A 23,300-nucleotide genomic window follows, 5' to 3' on the forward strand; every position below is an offset into this window, starting at 1 on the left:
ACAAAAATAATTTATTTCATGCAAAACAATTAAAATAACTACTCAAAAAATATTAGAAGTATTATAAAAATTTGTAATATATCTCAATGTTAGGAGCACTATAAAAATTTATGCAATTCGAGTTATTTTGGGCTGCCTAAACCGTGTGTAAATCGAAAGAGCCTATTTCGAATTACCATGTGCATTGAAACTACCCTAAGAATATATATATGTATAATTCGAATTAGACAAATTTGAATCACAAATATTACTACTAATTCGAATTAGTGTTGGTTTGTCTAAATCGAATGAGGTTGATCTATTCGAATTACATACAGAGGAGTGCTATGAGTTAGCATGTTTTGTGATTTGTAATAATTAATTAATCATTATTAATGATTTTAATGGTGCGAAATTTTATCAAAAAATATAAAAATACTCACTTTAATTTTGTTGGTTAAATGTTGGCCAAATTTCAATAGAATTATTAGCCTCTAAATTTTTCTTTACATAAAAATATATTTTTAAAAGATTTAAGTAACATTTTTTAATTAGATAGAATTGTATAATATTTACCGCTAATTAATTTATATATGTATTTTATCCTTTAAATTATCATATATCATTATCTTCGATCATTATTGTAGTGTTAGTTGTTGCGTTCATTTTGTTAAGAACAAAATAAATAAATAAATAAATAACTAGCGTGTCAGTCAGACTTGGCAAATTTTACAATAAGAATAAGAGTGTTCCCACTACAAAATAGTACATATTAATTCATTAATATAATAATATAAGAGTGATGTAACACAGTACATGAGAGGCACATGATCCATAGTAAATTAGCCTTTACATACTAATTAAATTCATTTGATTAAATTAAATCACTTATGAAAATCAGATTAGATGAGATCAAATCCAATCTCCTTGGAAAGTTCCTAGCTACCGACCATATTACACTAAATAGAAAAAATAAAAACATTTGCATAATTATAATAAGTAACTTATGTAAATATTTTAAAGCATTAATTATGTTTTAGAAATATAAAAATAGTATTTCTCTAAAGGAATATAATTTACCTATGAAATGAAGCTAAGGTATTTATTTAATTATTTCATCTATATAAATTAGATGAAATTAAGTTCTCTCATTCAATAAGAAACTAAAGAATTATTCCCAACTACTGGTGGCAGATCCATATCTGTTTTTTTGGCTGTTAGCCATATATTTATAATGAATTCAATTATTTGTTGCCCTTTATATCAGTAATGTAGTGAAATAGAAAATTAGATAACAAAAGCTTAAGGAGAATTTTATTATTATTATTTATATATATCCGTTACATGTCATCCAACAAAGTTGGAATGATAAGGATATTTGAGTTATTTTATCCTTTTGAGTAAGGATATATTGTCCTATATGGTTTTTAGCTTTAGTCAAATGAACAATCATTGACCATTGAAAATAAATACAATGACAAAAATTGAGATTTGTTATTATGTGAACATACAAAGTTGATTAAGAATTCGTGCTAAAAGTTTTAAAAACTATTTTTTTAAGCTTTTGATTTTTAAAAAGTTATATAAATGTTGTTTGATATAATTTTTTAAATATATTTTTAATTTTTTAAAAAGTTGTTTAAGAATTTTTTTAAAAATAAAAATAAAATTAACTTTTTTTATTTTTAAAATTATTTTATCATTCTTATTTATTAAAATAATTTTAAAATAAATACTTTTATGATAAAATTCAAAAACAAAATAATTTATTTATAAACTATTTTTAATATAAATATTTATATTTAAACTTTTTTAAAAAAAATTTAATTAAATTATTTGTCCAAATTGATTTAAGATATATATATATATATATATATATATATATATATATATATATATATATATATATATATATATATATATATATATATATATATATATGAAAGAAAGATGCAAAATGAGTACAAATATCATCCTAAAGTTAAATTATCAATTTCATGAAAATCAACTACGTATATTATTAAATGTTTATGACAATGATTCTCAATTTCATGAATTGCTCTTCCTTTAATAACATACCCACTCTCATATTCCTAAGTGAAAATATCATATGAAATATTTAAGAATGTGTTTAAGATTTAGAGTTCACAAGAAAAAATTTTGGTGTAAAAAGTAAAATAAACTTTTTTATTTATTATTTTTTTCTTTTTTAAAATCAAACTCACAAACACACCATAAGCTAGGAGTATGTTTAAACTTTAAAGCATTATGGAACTTTAAAAAAAAAAAAAAAACTTGTTCATTATGAAATCTCGGATAGATAGGACATTCTAGAATTTATAATATTCTTTAAGCCAAATGATGATGAAAATATTGATACTTTAACTTATAAGTTATAAGCTAGGATCTTGTGTCATGTATGAAGCAATTGGTATGAGATTATATTCTTTGGTGACTTTGACCAATAATATCACAATTAAGGCAGTGCCCAAAATTTTCTTATTGTATCCAATAAAGATTTAACAAATAATATAACAAGATACCAATTTGTTATTTATTATATAGATTTATTATTATTATTATTATTATTATTATTATTATTATTATTATTATTATTCTCTAAAATACAATAATAAAGGGAATTTGTTAAACGAAGACCAACCATGATAAGCACAAAGCAAAAGACAGAGTGGCACATCGTGTGAAGCCTGCAATGTCTATAAAAAAGAATTCTCAAAACTACCATCTAAATTCTAATTGTATATATTTTATGTAACATTTTGTTAAAGTTTATAATATGTTTGAATTTTAATTTGCACAATGAAATTTAGATATGGCTTGGAAGATATCAATTGATTACCAACTCACATTTGATATGTATACAAATGTGTTAGATAGGCGCTGGAAAAAATATGGTTCATAAACAAACATGAGAGAGACTGCTGGGACCATAAGCAAAAGAAATTATTAAATTGATGGAAAGTAAACTTCACAAGTTCCCAATAGATGGAAAATTATTTATTTATTATCTGTTAGTAAATGATGTTATCCAACAAATTTGGAATGATAATTAAATATATAGTTTATCTTTGTGAACAACCGGACAATGATATTTATAATTTGATATCCCATGCTTTTTAGCTTAGTCAAATAAACAATCTTCTATTGAAAATAAATTATCATGGCATTTTTTTAGCATCAATAATTCTGGCAAAATTCCATGATTCCATCATACAACTTGCTTATTATTCCTTCTGTGATTAGAGAAATTTTCATAGAGAAGTTGTAAACTAAATTATGTTTATAACAAGCAACATGAATCAAAGACACTATTGTGCTAAAATTAAGTCGTTGTCCGAAAGCAACGCGTTGTATAACTTGAGTATGGTGTCAAATGAGCAAGAGCTACTGTATCGGTGTCCGGATATAGTGTTAAATAAGCAAGGATTCTCGCGTTTTCGTAAACGAATGAGGATAAATAAGTTAGTTCACAAAGTAAAAGGTAAAGATCAGAGCGACAGAAGGTTGAGATTTGGGACATGGAACATAGGCACTCTAACAGGAAAGTCCATGGAGGTGGTAGACACCATGATAAGGAGGAAGATTAACATTATGTGCCTATAAGAAATAAAGTGGGTTGGTGCGAAGGCTAGGGAGTTGGATACTTCCAGTTTCAAATTTTGGTATACAGGAAAGGTGAAGAATAGGAATGGGGTTGGAATAATTGTGGATAAACAGTGAAAGAAGGACATAGTGGATATTAAGAGGGTGGGCGATCGGATCATCTCTATCAAACTTGTGGTGGAGGGAGGTGTTTTCCATGTGATTAGCGCCTATGCACCCCAAGTGGGTTCGGACGAACAACACAAGATAAGGTTTTGGGAGGATATAGAGAGTTTGGTTCAAGACATACCTTTTGGAGATAAGATTTTCTTAGGAGGAGATTTAAATTGCCATGTTGGGAGAAAAGTGACTGGATATGGGAGTATTCACGAAGGCCATGGTTTCAGGGTGATCAATGCCGATGGTAAAACTATTTTGGACTTTTCCTCAACATTTGATCTTCTCATCGCAAATACTTGTTTTAAAAAGAGAGATGAATATCTTATAACCTATAAGAGTGGCATGACAAGCTCTCAAATCGACTTCTTCTTGTTGAGGAGAGTCGACCGAAAATTTTGCATTAATTGTAAAATTATCTCGGGAAAGAGTTTGACAACACAACATAGGGTGCTCGTCATGGATTTTCGCGTTGAGCAAAAGTTGAGGAAAAGACATCATACGAAGAACCCAAGGACGAGGTGGTGACGGATGAAAGGTGATGAATAAAGAAGCTTCCTAAGACGGGTAGGAGAAGAGGTAAAGTGGGATGAGAATGGAAGCGCGGAAGAGATGTGGAGAGAGATGGCATAAGTTATTAGAAGAACAGCAAAAGAAAGTTTTGGTGAATCTAAAGGAATAGGACCAAGAGACAAGGAGTCCTGGTGGTGGAATGCGAATGTACAAGAAAAGATAAAGATAAAAAATGAGTGCTTTAAAGAGTGGTCTTTATGCCGCAACGTAGATAATTGGGAAAAATATAAGGCGGCTAAGAAAGAGAAAAAGTGGCTGTAACTGAAGCAAGAACAAGAACATATGAGGGTCTCTACTAGTCTTTGGGTACGAAAGAAGGAGAAAAAGGTATATATAGAATCACAAAGAGCCGTGAAAGAAGAACGAGAGATTTGGATCAGGTTAAGTGCATAAAAGATAAGGATGGAGAGGTGTTGGCTCAAGAGGAGAAGATTAATGAAAGGTGGAAGAGCTACTTCTACGAGTTATTTAACGAGGGACAGAAGACTCTTCCGAGCCTTGATCAGTTATGCACAAGGGAAGAAGATCAAAACTTTGCGTACTATCAAAGGATTCGAGACTTCGAGGTAAAAGAGGCTCTAAAGCAGATGAAAAATGGTAAGGTAGTAGGACCTGATAATATCCCGATTGAGGTTTGGAAGGGTCTTGGAGAAAAAGGCATCAACTAGTTAACCAAGCTTTTTAATGAGATTTTAACGTCAAAGAAGATGTCTGATGAATGAAGAAAGAGCACCTTGGTACCTATCTACAAGAATAAGAGGGATATACAAAGTTGCGGAAACTATAGAGGGATCAAACTTATGGGTCATACCATGAAGTTATGGGAAAGGGTGATAGAACGGAGGTTGAGAAAAGAGACACAAGTAACAGAGAACCAATTTGGATTTATGCCAGACAGATCTACCACTGAAGCGATATACCTATTAAGAAGGATGATGGAGAGGTATCATAGTAATAAAAGGGATATACATATGGTGTTTATTGATTTGGAAAAAGCGTATGATAGAGTATCAAGGGAGGTCTTATGGAAGGTTTTAGAAAAGAGGAGAGTAAGGATCGCATATATTCGTGCAATTAAAGACATGTATGATGGGGTCACAACTAGTGTGAAGACTCAAGGTGGTGTGGTAGAGGAATTTTCTATTGGTATAGGATTACACCAGGAATCATCCTTAAGTCCATACCTTTTCACATTAGTCTTGGAAGTGCATGCTTTTTGCCGATGATATCGTCCTTATGGGAGAGTCAAGGAAGACTTAAATAAAAAGTTGGAGTTATGGAGAGAAGCTCTAGAAGTGTATGGTCTGCGCATAAGCCGTAGTAAGATGGACTATATGGAATGTAAGTTTAGTCTGAGAAGGAAAAACCCTAATATAGACGTGAAGGTTGGAGAAAATATCCTACGAAAAGTTAAAAGTTTTAAGTATCTTGGGTGAATCATACAGGATAATGGAAAGATTGAACAAGATGTAAATCATAGGATCCAAGCAGGTTGGTCAAAATGGCGGAGTGCATCTGGTTTTATATACGACAAAAAAATGCCTTTAAAACTTAAAGGTAAATTCTATCGCACCGCTATAAGACCGACTATGCTTTATGGTACGGGGTGTTGGGTGGCTAAAGGGGAGCACGAACATAAGTTGAGTGTGGCAGAGATGAAGATGTTGAGATAGATGAGTGGTCATACGCGATTGGATAAAATAAGGAACGAAGATATAAGGAAAAGAGTTGGAGTAGCACCCATTGTGGAAAAGATGGTTGAATCGCGTCTCAGGTAGTTTGAACATGTGAGAAGAAGACCGATAGAACACTCAGTCAGGAGGGTGGATGAAATGGAAGATGGACAAGGGGCGAAAGGCAGATGAAGACCTAAGAAGACCATCCATGAGGTGGTCAAATGAGATCTACATGTAAACGGTCTCTCTGTAGACATGATACATGATAGAACATAATGACATCATTTGATTCATATAGCCGACCCCACTTAGTGGGACAAGCCTTTGTTGTTGTAACCTAAGGAGTATAAAATAAAATAAAAAATTTATAGAATTTATTTATCTACTTAACCACCTTTGTCACCAAAATTTTGAATAACTCAGTTCCAACAATAAAATTTTGTGCATACGTTATATATACTTCACAATTAAACATATATTTTATATATCTAAAATACATAGTCCAAAATTTCAATTTGCAAGATAATCTAATACAGGCCAATGAGTTATAGTTCAAATGGCATAATTTTTCCATACTCAATTAAGAGGTCCCAAGTTTAAATCTCCTATCTTCGATAAAAAAAGTCAATCTAATATTAGTTTTTTATGTGGCAAAATATATTTAATAAATTATTTATATAGTTAGATTTAAGAATTTGTTGTTGTCGGATGGGTTGTAAACAAACTAATGAAGTAACTACTAGACTAACTCAAATTGGTTTAACTATATATATATTTATACATAAAAAATTGTTGATTTTGTGTACAAACAACATTTTTGTTGACATAAAAACTATACCCACCTCTAAGGCCCTGATTTTAATATTTACAAAAAAAAAAAATGACCAAATTTTGCATGCATGATTGATAAAGATGTTTTTCACCAACAATAAATCTTGCATTTAAATACCCCAAAAATATACGCATACTTTAAAATCCATATTAAGTATCAAAGACTAACATATTAACAATAACTATATGTATCAAATAATGTCATCTATGAGTACAAGTAGGGGTAAAAAGAAATTCTAAACCATGAATTGTATGCTATAACATTTTTCATATTATAACCCAAACACAGACTTTATTTCAAGAAAAAGGAAGAATCATCTCATTTTGGTTTAATCAAATAATTCCATCTTAATGGTTCAATGAGAACATAAGATACAAAGACTATAATCAAAAGCAATTGTAAATTGATGCATAGTGAACTTCACACTTATTCCCACACCCTAAAGCTCAAAATTTAAAAGGACTAAAGTTACATTAGAAACAAGACCTTTGCACAATCACTCTGATCATCATATACGCGCAACGGCTACTCTTAACTATGATCCTCGTTACACCGCGGAAAAGTACTCTTTGCTAAGTTTGGGGTCTGGTTTCATTGACTTCTCCCCGGGCTTCCATCCGGCAGGGCAAACTTCGTCCGGGTTCTCCTGCACATATTGCAAGGCCTGCAAAACCAATGCCAATGAAAGGGTGTGCGAAACATGTGTGAGCAATAAAAATGATAAACAGATGAGTTTAACTGCTATATACTGACAGCGCATAGAAATTTAAATCGAATTTTGGTGATGCCATTGTTGAGTACTTGAGTGTATATGATTTACCTGGAGTGTTCTCTTTGTCTCATCAACACTTCTACCAATTGCCAAGTTGTTAATGGTGGAATGCTGGATAACCCCTTCCTTATCAATGATGAACAACCCTCTCAAAGCGATCCCCTAATTCGTTGAATGTGTTGGAATCATCATGACACAAATTCGAAGAGATGAATCGAAAAGCAAGAACTTTGGTGCCAACATTTAAACAATATAAATACAGATATCGCCTAGATAGTGTTCCTATATTTGATCTTAGAGAAGTGAACAATATCATCGGTGGCAGGGGTAAGAGGAAAAATCAGACGTGTTAAAAGACATGATTCAATCCAATAGCAGCTCTGATAACTCGCAAAATTACACGAGAGGAGAGAGCACAGATAAACTAGATAATACTTGTTTGAAACCAGCTTGCCATAGGTAACAAATTTTCAAACTATCTTGTCAGAACATACCTGATCAGGGATGAGGACGCCGTAAGATTTTGATATCGATTTAGTGACATCGGAAATCAGCGGATAATTCAAGTCGCCAAGACCACCTGCTTTTCTATCCGTTTGAACCCATGCAAGGTGTGAGAACTATAACAATAACAATAGCACCATTAATCAAGAAGAAAATTCCAGAAATTTTGTAATATAGCCTATACTGCTATAAGTGCCTATAACTCAGTACTTGACAGTTGTATAGAGAATCTATTAGATTCTAACAAAACCATCTCTTGTGCATTCTAGTGGTAATCTATTTGTAATATTATCACCATTAGCTTTGAAAACAATAATCAAAAGATCAGTTGAATCCAACTCACCACACTATCAACTGAAACGCCCAATATCTCAGTATTTAATGCCTCAAACTCTGCATACCGGTCACTGAAAGCAGTGATTTCTGTGGACAGGTAACCAACATTAGGTTTGTACTTTGTACGGAATGAAACATTGATCCACAATTATCGCAATCTGATTAAAGTTAACTAAGATTTCGAGTAACCTGTTGGACAAACAAAGGTGAAGTCCAATGGGTAGAAAAAGAGGATAACATACTTCTTCCCTTTGTATTCCGAGAGTTTTACCTGAAATGACAATGCTTTAATTAAAAAAAAAATGCTGCAACTAGATACAAAATTTCAGTGATATTCGCCAAGGCTGGCAGCATACTACCTTGATAAACTCCTGATCAAAAACAGCCTCTGCTTCGAAATCTGGGGCTGTATTTCCAACTAATGGAAGTTCACTCTGTTGCAAGGGGAAAAAAGGCGAGCAAAACAACATTTTACTTTAAAGGTCAAGTAATAAAAATAAACTAAAAACGAAAAACTAAGTTTAGGTTTCATTTCTGTCAACAATGAAGTTACAACACTCAACTATAAAGAAGACAACCATAGCACATCTACTAGATACAATAGGAGAGCGAATCTTTGCAACTTGGCAATCCTTTTCCCACTCTTTTACTTTCGTTGTCACTCATATGCTTTAGAATTTTTTGACACAACTTTGTTGCATCCCTATGCATGGCCACGACACATCGATGTCTTTGGATTCATGTAGGGATTTGTTAGGCTTGCGACAACTAAGTTACTTAAAACTTTGTCCCATCCCAATGCATGGACACGATGCAACGATGTTTTTGGATCCATGTAGGCAACCCCACCCGGTGGGAAAAGGTTTGTTAATGTAAATAACATTGTTGGAGCATTGTTGATTCTATAAAATCACGATGCTTGATGCCTAAAAGCCAAAACTTTGAATAACGAAAGCTCAACAACATCTTAAATCCTGTGAATCATACTTGCTCTTGTTCCACTAATGTATGCATCAGTCTAACACTAAGACAGCTAACAATGCCAAAAACTTCAATAATCCTATCATCATGATCTGAAAACAGCATCATATAGTTCACAACAACATAATATGGTACATATACAAAGTAACAACACACCGATATTAAGAGTAAAGAAAATGACACCATAGAGACAAATACACAAACACATAGGAAGCAAAAAAAACAAGCAATAATAACCCATTACAAAGATCAAAACTTGAAGCATCCCCATCATTAATGAAGGGGTGAGGCAAAATGGGTCAGTGCCAGTGAGAAAAAAATGGTCTTACCGAGGCTCTAACACTGAAGCTGCGGCGAGAATGCAATGAAGAGCGTTTGATGGAGATTGAGCGAGAGAAAGCAGCAGCAGAAGAAGAATGAGAGGGTTTGAGGGAATTTGGGATGGAGAGAGAGGAAGAAGGAGAAAGGGGTTTGGGAGAGAGAAGAGGTCTTGTTGAAGAAGAGAAGAGAGAAGCAGAGGTAGCTGCTGAAGAACAAGCCATTGTTAATGAGACACGACACACACTCTACTCTCTCACTCACTCACTCTTTCTCTGTTTAGTGTGTGTTGGTGGAATGAGATGAGATTAGAAGATAAAGTGTGGAGAAAGCTGAGAGTGAGAGGGTAGAAGAAAAGAGAGTTGGTTGGTTGAGAAAAGCCTAGTGACTTAAACAGTGGTCCCAATACAATTAAGAAGACATACACGAACCCAGTCCGTGAGTTAAACAAAAACTGACAGCTGTGGGATTTGAACCCACGCCCTTTCGGACCAGAGCCTAAATCTGGCGCCTTAGACCACTCGGCCAAACTGTCATTTGCGAGCTATTAGTTGCAAAAACAGCTATATAGAAGGTTCTTTATTCTCTAATTATCCCCATTTATTCATAAAAATAAAAGTTACTTTTATTTAAGATACACTCATATATATATATATATACAAAAATATTATTTATATATCAAAATCAATTACTGTATGTTATTATATAAATACATGTATTATTTAACTTAATTTTAATATTATTTTATATTTTAATAAGCATTTTATATTAGTGACTGATTTTAGTGTATATTTAATATAATTGGTTTATATATTTTTTAAGTATTATTAATATTTTTTTTTGTAAATGTATGTTCATGATTAAAACTTTATCTAAAATGTACACAAAAATAACTATACCTATATAATATATAATCATTTTTTTTCTCATTGATATTGCTCCTAAATAATAAAAAAACCATCATTGTTCAAATAAAAAGTTTAAATATTACACTTTATATTTTAATCTACAGCCAACGTTTTATTAGAACTAAATCTTAATTTATTATCTCAAAACAATATTCTTTTCTGTATTGTCAAAACAACAAAATTATACACACACACACACACATATATATATATATATATTAAAGATCAATTACTAATTAATATTTATATGAAATATATATAATAATATAAAATATATACTAAATAGTAATGCTAGTATGCTACATGACCAAGTCATTTTAATAATTAAGTTTAATTAAGTTGATTTAATAATTTATTGACACAATAAAAATTAGTTAAAAAAAACACATAAGAAGACATAAAAACTTGGGTTAGATTTGATTAAAAAACAATTTATTCATTTAATATTTTTCTATCCTAAAAATGTGTCAAAAAATAATTTTATAACATTATTTATATAATAAGACAAGTAAAAAAAAAAACTCTTTTGAAATTATAGATATTATCTGATTACAAATAATTCAACAAAAGGAATATGATAACTCATAATGATCAGAATTTCCTCTTCAGAGTTTAACATATTTACAATTTTACGTACATTCAATACAGAATCCAAGCAATAATACCTATATGGTTAATGGTTAATTGCCTAATGAATAAGGCAACATAAATAAAGTAGCGACCATTTTTCACTCATCATCTTTTCTCTTTTTAATCTTATGTTTATTTTACTTTATTTTTTTTAATATGCGGAACAGCGCAAGGAGTTGAGTTCCCTCCACATCTATCCGAAACAAAATTCCCTCCTTCCTTCCTTTCATTCCCTCGTTTTCTGCTCTTACGCGCCCCTTCGCCTAACTTCCTCTGTTCTCTCTCTCTAAACCTCAACACTTTCTCTCTCTAAAACCCTAAAACTTCCTTTTCTTCCATTTTCCCGCCAAATTCTCATTCCCACTCTCCGAAAACTGCGATCGCCTCTTTTCTCTTTTCCTCTTCGCCGCTCCATGTCCGGCGGCGCTGGACCTCCGCCGCAGCATACCAAGCCGGATGATTCTGGCGTCCCTATCCGGCCGCCGTTAAAGCGCCACCTCGCATTTGCGTCGATGAAGCCGTCGTTCGCTCAGCCGGATGAGTACCATAGCTTCTCCTCCGCCTCCGGTGCTCCTGACTCCGGCAGGAAACTCGCCGCCGATCAACAGGCTGAAGTCGTTGTTGTTAGATCTCCGGTGAGTCCTTCTTCTTCGCTCTCACGCTCTCACTGTTCCTGCGGTTCATTTCATGAAAATGAATTTTTATTTGGTTCCTGTTCCTTTTCTTTTTGTTTACTTACTCTGAAATTTGCTGGATTTGGCTGCATAAGTGCATATGCTTTTGATTTTGATTTACTATTGAAGTGGTGAAATTTTAATTTAATTATATACTCAATTTGTTCTTTGTATCATGAGAGAGAGAGAGAGAGAGGAGCATGTTCAAATAAACTTATAATATAAAGTAAATAAAGATAAAAAGTATAGACTATTACTCTTGTTTGATTGGTTGCATAATTATAACTATATTTCTCTGTTCATCTTGCTGGTGGTTCCAGCACATTAAGAGGAAGGGTGGAATGACTAATATTGAAGGAGACTCGCAAAAGCTTAGTAATGTTCCTGGATCAGCAAACGCAGCAAGTAGTCCTTTCAAAACTCCAGTGTCGTCCAAAGGGGGAAGGACGCATGCTAAGTCAAAGGTTTCCAAAGAAGGAATGCAATGCCCTCAGACTCCCATCTCCAATTCTGGTGAGGAAGTTTTAATGTTGAAGACTTGAAGTATTGAACCAAGTTCCCTGATTATTTCAGAATCTTTTAGTTAGTTCTTGGATGCAACTTGAGATCCATTTCTTAGTTGCAGTACCGCCTTTGTAATATAGTAAATTTCATTAGACAGTTTCTGATGATGTGCAGGTTCCCCATCTCCTCTTACTCCTGCTGGAAGCTGTCGCTATGACAACTCCTTAGGTAAGATTACATGCACTCTTTGGATTCCTGTCTTCTTTTATGATAAGGCTATTTTGTGATCTTTCCAAGAGAAAAGAATAACTAAATTGTATTCGAACTTCACAGGTATGTTGACAAAAAAGTTTGTCAATTTGGTAAAGCATTCAGAAGATGGTAATCTTGACCTAAATCAAGCAGCAGAAACTTTGGAGGTCCTTCTAACTTAAAATTACTGTCATTGTAATTTACGGTATTTATTCTCTCTTAGCACATCTCAATGTAAAATTTTATCCTTTTGGTTTAGGTGAAAAAGAGGAGGATATATGACATAACTAATGTTTTGGAAGGCATTGGTCTCATTGAAAAGAAGCTCAAGAACAGAATACATTGGAAGTAATATGTGATGGATTTAGTAGTTCTTTATTCTTCTATGGGATATCTAGCTCCTCTTATGTGTAATGTAGCATTTAAGATCAAAATAATTATAGGTCTTACAATCTAACCTTGTTGAATGTAGGGGAACAGAATCTTCTTCCGGTGACGTGGATGGTGATATCTCGATGCTTAAGGTAAGTGGTATAGGTGTTGTTTTCTTGTGAGATATCAGTTGATACTCCAGGAATTATTTGTTAGAGAATTATCACTGTCATTAGCATGGTCATGTATCTTTCTTTCCATCCATGATGTCAACAGATGCACTTATGTTTACTGGTCGTAGACCTTATCATGATTCATGAGATAAAAATAGGATTAGGTTTACTTATTAGCATCTATATGCATATTGCTAATTATGCTGTCAACCGCCTGGCTTTGTCTTGCAGGAAGAAGTTGAGAAACTCTCCTTGGAAGAGCATAGATTAGATGACCGAATAAGGTCTGCATTAGGAAAAGCACAAAAATTGCTACTTAGCATTGTTGGCTTAAGCTGAATATTTTATCCTTCTAAACTGTTGGCAGGGAAATGCAAGAAAGGCTTAGGAGTTTGAGTGAAGATGAAAATAAGCAGAAGTAATTTCTTCCTCATTTAATTATTAGATTCATTTTCCAGCCTACCTTCATTAGGGAAAAATAAACTGTTATCACTCATTGATGACCTTTTACACATTCTGAATCAATTTTTTAGGTTCCTTTTTGTGACTGAAGAAGATATTAAGGCCGTACCTTGCTTCCAGGTGAGGTCCTGTGTTGCACTCCCCCCTTCTAATTTTCACTATGAACATTGCTGTGTTCTTTTTGTGCTGATTACTATTGAGCTTTACTTTCTATTAAAACCAGTGAATTCTAACGTGCAGAATGAAACCCTGATAGCAATTAAAGCTCCACATGGAACCACCCTAGAAGTCCCTGATCCCGAGGAAGTAAGTTCAAGCCATATATTTAGTGATGGGAGGTTTGTGATCTTAAAACTGGTGTTTCTGAGCATGATGGAGAATTGTTGCTTCTATATGCATCAGGCTGTTGACTATCTGCAGAGGAGATATAGGATCATTCTTAGAAGTACTATGGGGCCCATTGATGTTTACCTTATCAGGTACAGAGTATAGCTGCCTCAGTCGGCTGGTACTACTGAATATTTTCATTTTTTTTTTGTTTTTCTTCCAATGTTAACTTTCTTTACTTGTTTCTGTTATTTCCTATTGACTATTTTGCCGAGGTTGTAATATTTTTCACTCACTTTCTAATCATTTTATCTGGTAATGCAATTTCCATTTAATCATTGCAACTTCTAAACTATTTTAGTCAATTCGAAGAGAGATTTGAAGAGATAAATGGTCCTGAGCCCCCTGTGAGCCTCCCGCTTCCTTCGAGTTCAGGGTCCAATGAACCACCAGTGGCAGAAACAGTTCCTGCCGAGTGCAGTGCAAAAGGACTAGAACCTCAACCTCAGATCCCCTCTCACACGTACTCTGATCTAAACACATCACAAGACTTTGGTGGGGGCATGATGAAGATTGTCCCTTCAGATGCTGATGTAAGTAAATCATAACCAACATGATTTTATCTTGAACTAAAAGGTGGGAAGTGAGGTAATACCATGATAGTGAGAAGGGAACTAGCTTAATATCTTATTAAATAGGACACATCTGCTATATGTGAGAGGTTCCATCCTCACCTTCAAGGTAGTTTTATTGGCTATATTAGTATAAATCCCGTCATAATGAACACGTTCTTCTGATGGTAAGTTATGATCCTTCAGTTGTTTTTTCATGTTTCTTCCTATTGCATTGCTGACCATGGTGTAATATTTGTAGAATGATGCAGATTATTGGCTTCTATCAGATGCTGACATTAGCATAACAGATATGTGGAGAACAGATTGTATCCTTCATGTCGAATGCTTTTTGCGCCTTTCCTTTTATTATTATGTCTTCTATTAAGTAATCCTGAACTTAACAAAACAGCTAGTGTTGATTGGAATGGGGTAGACATGCTTCATCCCGACTTCGGAAGTATCCCTAGGCCTCAAACTCCATCATCTGGGATCGCTGAAACTCCATCCACTGTAACTAATCCTAATCAAAGGTGATTATATTAGAGACAACGGTTAGCTTTCAGCTATTGCACAGAGATAATGTACTAAAATAGAGTAGTTGCTAGCCTTGGGAATATGAGGATGCTCGTTAGTTGTTGAATGTCAAGATGCGAATTGCTGAAATACTTCATCGATGTCATGACCGTCTGCTATAACTTATAACTAAACTAGTTACGGACGATATACTATGCTCATGGAGGATTCAGCAATGAAGTAGAGTGGTGACAGCTGGTAATTATTACAGCAAATGTTGCTACTTTGCCAAATGCAAACTTAGGTAGACTCCACAATCATAATCTGGTTATATGATTGACCATGTTTATCAAAGTCTGCGGCATCTTGGGTCCAATTTCTCAATAGAACAGAGGAACTATGTAGATGCTGAGAGCAGACAAAACTGCCAACAGTGTCCTGTTATTATGGTAGGATAGGTCCATCATTCTTGCTGTTTGTAAACATTGCATTAACAGTGGCGACACTATCATATCAAACATTTCCCTCTACATTGGTCTTCAATTCATTTCTTCATTAATTTATTTTTTATATGGATGGTGATTGCTGAACTCATTGGAGCTTTCTGGAAACTAATAAAGCACACCTGGGGATGAAGACGTTCAATTATTGGAATTGTAGCTTCAGGTATCTCTAACCTAAGCAAAACACTGATTTTCAAACTGCAGTAATGGTTATGGCCCAAATCTTTTATTGTTTCTTGTTACTTTGTGTGTTCATCTATTTATTGTCTCACAGTGGTCCATTTTATTTAGGGTTAAAGATAAGATAATTAATTGTTATGGCTAAAAGTTGGCGTTGAAGATAATGTACTGTTACTTCTACAGTTCTGCTTCTGGGGTAAGATGTGGTTGAGATGAACAGAGTCTTAAAATTGGCCTTGTAAAAAGAACAAAAAAAAAAAAAAAAGACGAATCAATGTACGGATTAGAAGATTTGTTGATACTTCATTTTCATATGAATTTTGCATTAGAAGGAACTGTAATTACCAGTACATGAAATGCTATGTTCTGAGTACATAGATTAAAATTAAACTATAATTTAGTACTAAGTGATTTGATATCACCATTATAACACGCGTTAAGTATATTTAATAAGGACTAATAATGTATTTGTCTGTTTTGTTTTTTAACGGGAAACGAAAGGAAAAAAAACTCGGCAAAATTTACTATATCATTTTTATTGGATATATAAATGATAAATTGATTAAATTGTGCTGAATATTATGAAGTGCTAATTATTTTTTGGTAATGAATTGGAGGAGTGTGTTATGCATAATTATGGAAAATTTGTGTTTTTTATGGATATAGAGACAATTTTTTTTAAATTAAAAACTACAAATCAAATGTTCGGATTTAGGTAGGGGTAGAAAACCAAGGGTTGGTTTTGGATAAAGAAAACAAAAAAAAATTAAAAAACTTAAATCAAAGAATTCAATTTGCATGTTCAAAAAATTTTTTAAAATTAAAATACAAATCTAATTCTTAAATTGATAAACCTTTTTTTAAATAAAAACTATAAATTTGAGGCTAAAATTTTTATATATGAATAATTTTAATGTGAAATATAAAAATATTTGATCATTTTAGTGTTTTATACGATTGTGGTGATAACACAAAACGTCATTAATGTTTTATAATAAAAAAAATTAATTATGAAAGAATAAAACGTTACTAATATTTTATAATAAAAAATATTATTTTAATTAAAAAAATATAAAATGTGAGTGACATTTTGTAAATGACCATAGTGTTTAACACACAATTTGATTCTTTACATGACCATAGTAGTATTTAACACATAATTTAATTCATTACGAAAAATTTTACTCTTAACAATATAATATTAAAAAAAATTCTAAATTTGATCTTCAAATTTATAATATCTATACAAAATAAAAATACATTTAACTTTTTACATTAGTCAAAAACACTAACCGTACTACAATAAAAAATACACTAAGCCTATTATGAAGATCATCGAAGTTGACAAAAAACGCAGAAAGCGATATGTCCACTTTTTGTCTTTGGCATGACATGGTCTCTATTCTATTCGTTTCCAACTAAACGTGCTCTTAACTTTCCGCTCAGCTTCCTAACATCTTTTTTTGTTAATCTTTTAATAAATTCTGAATTGGTCAAAAACATAGGAAAATTGATGTTATTAATATTACTTACTAGCTTCTTATTATTATTATTAAATACTAAGAGAATATGAAAATATTGAAAAGGAAAAATAAAGACAATATATATATAAAACAGTAAACAATTGCATAAAACTAAACCGTTAGAACAAACAGAGAGCAACGTGTTTAATTGTCCCCCTTATGTTGTGTATTCCAATTTTCATTGAAATAGATTCCACTCATAGTTTCTTCAAAACACCGCGTTTTCCCCATTATTTGATCAAAACACATCAAAACCTTAAAAAGTAAAACACACTTTTTTCTTACACCCACTCCAACCCATGGAACATTCCGCCGCCGCCACCACCGCCACACCAAAAAAATCACACCTCAACTTAGACAAACTCCCCAACAAATCCTCCTCTTCTTACACTTCCCTCAAAGACATGCTTCCTTTCACCGCCGTGAACTCCCCCTCCCCAACTCCCACCGCCGCCGCCACTGCCGCCTCATCCTCCAGTGGCGGTGGCAGCATATCCATTCGCAACCGGCTTGTGAAGCAGGCTGCTTGGGCTTACCTCCAGCCCATGTCACCTTCACCATGTAGCCCATCAGGCCCAAACTTCATCGGCCGCCTACGCCTCAGATTCGAATCCGTCAGCCGCCGCCACCGCCGCCGCAACGCCATTATTCCTTGCCTGAGCTTCGTATCTGACATAGTTGCTTGTTTCAACCGAGTTTTCCAATATATAGTTCACGCAATCACTGGCCAAGTATCAATCTTTTACTTTTCTCTCTCAAATGCAACCTCAATATTCATTAAGGGGAAAATTGATTATTGTTTTTATTTTTTGGGTTGACATGAAACATCACTTTGATTGGATAAATGCAGAATTTATTTTAACGTTATCACTAAAGATTGATGGAATTTACACTTTAGCTTGATTTATAAACCTTAGTCATAGATGCAATTATTGCTTATGCTATAGGATTCTAAGAAGTTGTAACAAAAATAATAATGATCACAATAATAAGAGTTTAATTTTGATATATAAAAAGTGTAAAGAATTTTACATAATATTGGATCAAATTAATGCTCTTAAATAATTTTGACAATATACATTTAGATGATTATGTAAAATTTTTTTCAGTAAATAAAAATTAAATTCTAATAATAATATAAAATCCCTTATTGATTAGCTCTTCCAATTTATTATTAGTAGGTGTTCATGCATTTGTAGCATTCTAGCTAAGGAAAAGATAAAAATTTACGTGCAATTATTTTTATATAAAAATAATAATTAAAAAATGTTAGATAATTTTGATATATTTAATTAAAATGAAGTTATATCAATGAGTCGAAAGTTTTGGATTTTATTAGAAAAAGAATTAAAAAATGACAACAAAAATGGGCCTAATACCAACTTCCCCATTTTTTTTATTTTTTATTTTTCTAAAAACAGGGAATAAGGTGACTTTGACCTACACAACTTTGCTTATTCTTGATCACGAAATGGTGTTCGTGGGGTACGAGGACTTTGTTGTGAGCCTTCTAACCTTCTTAGCCTTGCACGAGCTTTGTTGATTCTTTCCCTCACACTACTATCATCCATGCCGAAGGACTCGCCGTCGTCCTCGACCTCCGTGTTATTGGCTCGGGACTTAGGAGTCCCCCGGTGGATAATTGTGGTGGCGCTCGGCGACGACGGCGGGCTTGGTGGCCACTTCTTAGTCTTGCTTAGGGAAGGAATTTGCTTCAACTTATTAATTGGTGTTGGTTGTGTTGATATAGGCACTTCTTGTTGCTCCTCCTTTTTCTGCAATGCGTAGCACGTTCCTCATTTCTCTCTAGCGATCATATACTATTGGATATTTTTGTCCTTTTCAAATGGTTATTTTGAAATCGACTATATTACGTGTATATTAAAATCAGCTACTAAAGTCAGCCATTGGTATAAAATATATGTTAGAGAATAAATACATATAGAAAATAAGTTAAACTGCTTATACACAAATATATTGGTGGCTGATTTCAGTGGCCAAATTTAATATACAAATAGCATTTTTGTTTTGCAATAGAGAGAGTATATAATATATTTATATTCGGCTATGACTTTTGTAGTTAATTTTAGTGTATAAATAATATTTTTATATATAATTCTACGAGGCCACTATCTATGACTTGTGGTAAAAAAAATTGAGATACGCTATTTATTATTTAGATGAACTATTGTTGTACAAATTTTAGGTTTTAAACAACAAATTTTATTTTCGAATAAAATATTTCAAAGACAAAAAGAATTAAAGACCTTCCTCTATATCTCATCCTTGAGTACAAATACTAATTCCTTTTAAATTTTTTTGGAGATTGTGATATGCCTTTTCACGCCTGCTTCTGCATATATAGAATGAGATTTGTTTTAATAAACTATCAATATAACATGAGTTTTGTTTTGAAAAATATTATAAAAGTTAATAAAATACTTTTATATGAACTTCCCCTATTATTTCTTTTTAATTTTTCAAATTTTTTTAAATTTAAAAACCAGTTTACCAAAAAGACAATGAATTGGTTAAAAAAAATTGTAAAATTGAAATTAGGGTTTGTTACCTGATTATTAGTGGCGGCAGGAGGATTAGCAGTCATTCTAACGGATTGAGAAGCCACATATTGAAGAGCCTGAACAAAAGCACCACTTCCATATTGTGCTGCAATTTGCCAATAAAAGAGGATATAGTCCTTTGCCCTTGCCTTAAATTCTAGTATTTTTCTGTCTATGTCACTCTCATGCCTTGATATAATAGGCTTCAATATTGTTTCATAAATAACAGTTGTTCCCTGCATTACAACAATATTTGGAAAAAAAAAAATCAACATCATGAATGAAGAAATTAATGTTATTGAATGAATTTATTAAAACTACTCATACAAAGATGCTAGTTAATGATTCGACATATTTGATTAAAAAACTGTCATCTGATAATTATTAACTATTAATTTTTGTCATGTATGAAAATAACTGCATGCAAGTTTTCATCCCTTTGAGTATATAAGACGAATGAGATTAGTTTACCTTGGTTTTGTTATTCCAAAGGTAGACGAACATAAAAATCTTTGCCTCTCCATAGAATGGCAACCTTCACAAAGTTTAAGTGTTAATTACTTGAGGAAGCTAAGATCAAAAGCCTTAATTTGTGTTATAATAATAGTAATATTATTATAGATATGTATTTCAAATTTTTAATAAATTCAGTTGCTAGCAATAGAATAGAGGAGAAATTATTAAAGAAGTTCGAAGTTACCATCCAAAAAATATGTCTACAAACTTCTCTATGATTGTGTAAAGTGCCACAATGGTCCTGCAAATAAAAGGGTGAAAACTTGGGCTTAAATTGAAATCCATCATAAAGGTTACATAATTAAAATCAACATTATTTCTTGGTATTCCAAATCTATTTGACATGAAAATCAATATCATCATGTAACAGGTAGAATTAGTATATGGTCTGTTATTTCATCCAAATTAGTGTCCTGTTTGTTCTGTTTTTTCCCCATTTAGGGTTCAAAAGAAGATACTTTTCTTGGCAAAAATTTCGAGCTCCCATTTCTATTATTATGTACATATTGATACAAAGATAGAACAAATAAAAGAGAATGTACTAAATACATGAAACAAGCAAAAAAGAATAAAAAATTGTTCTCCAAATTCAGAAAAAATTAATTTGCAAAAGAATGAGGAATTAATTTCTATACCAGTATTTACACCAGAATCGAAGTTCTTCAATGTCAACCTTATTTTTCTCCACTGTTTTATAGCATTCGAATCCAGGGTATGCATACCCGAAGATGAGGCTGCAAATCCAAAAATTAATTAATTAACTAACTAACAACATAATTAAGATAGCATTAATAATAACACAAACAAAGAAAGAAGACAACACTTACATAAGTAACCGAGTAAGAAAGTCCCCTATCATATTTTTTTTTTTTTTGTAACAACACAATCCGAGGAAACCCTAAAAAAAATTCAAATCAAACTATCAAAATCACAACTCAAAAAAATATTTTGTTACATACAATTACTATAACAATTAAGTCTTATCGCACTAGGTGAGATCAATCTTCGCATACATACGAAGAATAATAATTTTTCAGTTCGATTTTATTTTTCAATTTTCGAAATTATATATGAACATTGCAAAGATTTTGTGGAGGCATTGATACCTTATTGAAATGATGATAACTGAAAATTGGAAAATGAGGAGGGTCAGATTCAGAGGCACCACAAAAGGTTCAAACCGCTCTTTGGTGGGGAATTGGGGTGCCCCTAAAACCCAACCTCTAAGGTAGGTTATTTAATAAGTTTATTAAAAAAAAAAAGAAATTATACTTTAGAAAAATGATTGGGTTTAATCCTCTTTGAAGAATGGCCTCTGATTCTCTCTTTCTATTAGAGAGAAAAAATGCTCCAAGAAGCCTTAGATTTGAGGCAACTACAAAGCTTCAAAGCCATATATATAGGAGTAGTAGTTACTACATTTAAGAAAAATTTGAAAAAAAATAATAATTAATTTTTATTTACCTTTTTTTAATAATTTAAAATTGGAATAAAATTTGAGGAGGGAGATTGGTGTAAAGGTATCTCTTTGTAGCGACGCTTCCCTTTAATTTTGGGATGCAACTATTTTGAGAGAAATTTTTTAATTTTGAATTTTATTTTTTATTTTTTTGAGAATATTTGTGGATGATGAGAAATTAGGGGGTGTATTTACAAGATTAGTTAGTGTTTAAATATAGAATTAATTAGTTTATAGGTATTTTTTGTTGATTGAATGATGGTATATGAGACAACTGGTGAGTGGTGATAAATTGGTGATAGTCATGTTATTCATTCAATTAGGCTTTGTCATTGGTCCTAATTTTATTTGTTTTCAACGAAACAAACATCATTAATTATTTTCTGAAGCTAACTCCATATACCAAATGAAGATTGATGTTCAGAGAGTTATTTGACTAAGTACTTATAAATTGTGATTAACCCAAAATTTAAATATTTTATTTGAAATTACACGTGTATGACTTGGTGGCTTATTATTTAGTTCCTTAATTAAAAAATTTAGAGTTAGATTCCACCTTAAATATGAAAATATCTTGTGACTGCTGACAAGTCCTTGTTTATGGATCATCCTTGATTGAATGACCTGAATGAATAAAAGTAATAGAAATATTTACTAATATAATTTGTCATTATATTTTTTTATAATTTAATTTTCACACATTATCACTATTATTGTCATAGACAATGAATCATATATTATTATTATATTATAAAAAATAACTAACTTTTAAATGTATTACTTAAAAAATAATCTAAATAAATAAATTTAATTAATTGTTAGTATATTAAAATAATTTTTCCCTAGACAAAAGAAAAAGGATATACAACCCCTTGATTCAAATTTTTAATCACGAAAAACATGAAATATCGTACCATCCAACTTGTTTAATTCTAATTTTTAAAAAATAAGCTCTATATTAAAAAAGAAAATTCCAAAATTGATAATATTATTGGATTACACGTTTGTAATCTATAAAAAAATGTCAATTTTCCGATATCAAATTTGCTTTAACTTTTCTTTTAAGATAAATTTTTAACATTTTAAAATTATTTATATTATTTAAATTAAATATTAACTTTTATTTTTTTCAGTAAATTAAACATAAAAAATTTAGGTACAGTACTAGCAATCACTATAAAAAAAAGAAAGACTAAATAACTAATAATTTTTTTGAATAATATAAATAATTATTAATTAAATTAAAATACATTATATTTTTAAATTATTCACCTAAATTTTAATATTAAAATAATTATCCACACACCTAATAAAATAAATATTCGATATATTCATTATTTATATTATTTAGCATTTTTATTGTCTACTTATACTTTTC

General features: G+C 31.8%; 4 protein-coding genes and 1 non-coding gene across 6 annotated transcripts; 2 read left to right on the top strand and 3 right to left on the bottom strand.

The window, feature by feature from the left end:
* Positions 1-7,130: 7,130 nt before the first annotated feature.
* On the bottom strand, positions 7,131-10,221 carry LOC112758085 (2-Cys peroxiredoxin BAS1, chloroplastic-like). Its single transcript, XM_025806665.2, has 7 exons — positions 9,763-10,221; positions 8,812-8,886; positions 8,642-8,723; positions 8,460-8,539; positions 8,107-8,232; positions 7,661-7,774; positions 7,131-7,504 (listed from the first exon to the last, which is right to left on the bottom strand). Exons 1-7 carry the CDS (start codon positions 9,973-9,975, stop codon positions 7,388-7,390), a joined length of 807 nt encoding a protein of 268 aa, XP_025662450.1. The 5' UTR covers positions 9,976-10,221; the 3' UTR covers positions 7,131-7,387.
* Positions 10,207-10,286, bottom strand: TRNAL-UAG (transfer RNA leucine (anticodon UAG)). The gene has a single exon. It is a non-coding gene; the product is annotated as a tRNA-Leu (tRNA).
* Positions 10,287-11,397: 1,111 nt separating this feature from the next.
* Positions 11,398-15,723, top strand: LOC112758094 (transcription factor E2FA-like). The gene is made up of 14 exons (XM_025806680.3): positions 11,398-11,924; positions 12,284-12,476; positions 12,642-12,695; positions 12,801-12,886; positions 12,979-13,067; positions 13,192-13,243; positions 13,496-13,548; positions 13,632-13,682; positions 13,798-13,846; positions 13,967-14,032; positions 14,129-14,205; positions 14,415-14,646; positions 14,927-14,993; positions 15,077-15,723. Exons 1-14 carry the CDS (start codon positions 11,703-11,705, stop codon positions 15,199-15,201), a joined length of 1,416 nt encoding a protein of 471 aa, XP_025662465.1. The 5' UTR covers positions 11,398-11,702; the 3' UTR covers positions 15,202-15,723.
* Positions 15,724-17,523: 1,800 nt separating this feature from the next.
* LOC112758119 (uncharacterized) lies at positions 17,524-19,420 on the top strand. Its single transcript, XM_025806713.3, has 2 exons — positions 17,524-18,117; positions 18,808-19,420. The coding sequence occupies exons 1-2, from the start codon at positions 17,686-17,688 to the stop codon at positions 18,817-18,819; spliced, it is 444 nt and encodes a 147-aa protein (XP_025662498.1). The 5' UTR covers positions 17,524-17,685; the 3' UTR covers positions 18,820-19,420.
* On the bottom strand, positions 18,699-21,710 carry LOC112758108 (HVA22-like protein j). Of its 2 annotated transcripts, none has more exons than XM_025806692.3 (7): positions 21,570-21,710; positions 21,291-21,361; positions 21,099-21,197; positions 20,648-20,704; positions 20,419-20,482; positions 19,956-20,183; positions 18,699-19,161 (listed from the first exon to the last, which is right to left on the bottom strand). In XM_025806692.3, the coding sequence occupies exons 2-7, from the start codon at positions 21,320-21,322 to the stop codon at positions 18,841-18,843; spliced, it is 801 nt and encodes a 266-aa protein (XP_025662477.1). In that variant the 5' UTR covers positions 21,323-21,361; positions 21,570-21,710; the 3' UTR covers positions 18,699-18,840. The 2 variants fall into 2 exon arrangements, with proteins under 2 accessions (XP_025662477.1, XP_025662486.1); XM_025806701.3 differs by lacking the exon at positions 18,699-19,161 and adding an exon at positions 19,533-19,739.
* Between the last annotated feature and the right edge of the window lie 1,590 nt (positions 21,711-23,300).

This window comes from Arachis hypogaea, chromosome 2 (genome assembly GCF_003086295.3).
Source record: "Arachis hypogaea cultivar Tifrunner chromosome 2, arahy.Tifrunner.gnm2.J5K5, whole genome shotgun sequence".
NCBI classification, from domain to species: domain Eukaryota; kingdom Viridiplantae; phylum Streptophyta; class Magnoliopsida; order Fabales; family Fabaceae; genus Arachis; species Arachis hypogaea.

Excerpts from the sequence above, each read along its gene's own strand:
- LOC112758108 (XM_025806692.3), bottom strand. The coding sequence starts at position 21,322 with ATGATAGGGGACTTTCTTACTCGGTTACTTAT. Across the intron at positions 20,705-21,098 it reads CGATTCTGGTGTAAATACTG|GACCATTGTGGCACTTTACA; the intron begins GTATAGAAATTA and ends TTTTATTTGCAG. Across the intron at positions 19,162-19,955 it reads CTGCCGCCACTAATAATCAG|AAAAAGGAGGAGCAACAAGA; the intron begins GTAACAAACCCT and ends TACGCATTGCAG.
- LOC112758085 (XM_025806665.2), bottom strand. The coding sequence starts at position 9,975 with ATGGCTTGTTCTTCAGCAGCTACCTCTGCTTCTCTCTTCTCTTCTTCA. Across the intron at positions 8,887-9,762 it reads GCTTCAGTGTTAGAGCCTCG|AGTGAACTTCCATTAGTTGG; the intron begins GTAAGACCATTT and ends CCCTTGCAACAG. Across the intron at positions 8,540-8,641 it reads CACCTTTGTTTGTCCAACAG|AAATCACTGCTTTCAGTGAC; the intron begins GTTACTCGAAAT and ends ACCTGTCCACAG.
- LOC112758119 (XM_025806713.3), top strand. The coding sequence starts at position 17,686 with ATGGAACATTCCGCCGCCGCCACCACCGCCACACCAAAAAAATCACAC.
- LOC112758094 (XM_025806680.3), top strand. The coding sequence starts at position 11,703 with ATGTCCGGCGGCGCTGGACCTCCGCCGCAGCATACCAAGCCGGATGAT. Across the intron at positions 11,925-12,283 it reads TCGTTGTTGTTAGATCTCCG|CACATTAAGAGGAAGGGTGG; the intron begins GTGAGTCCTTCT and ends TGGTGGTTCCAG. Across the intron at positions 13,068-13,191 it reads AAGAACAGAATACATTGGAA|GGGAACAGAATCTTCTTCCG; the intron begins GTAATATGTGAT and ends TGTTGAATGTAG.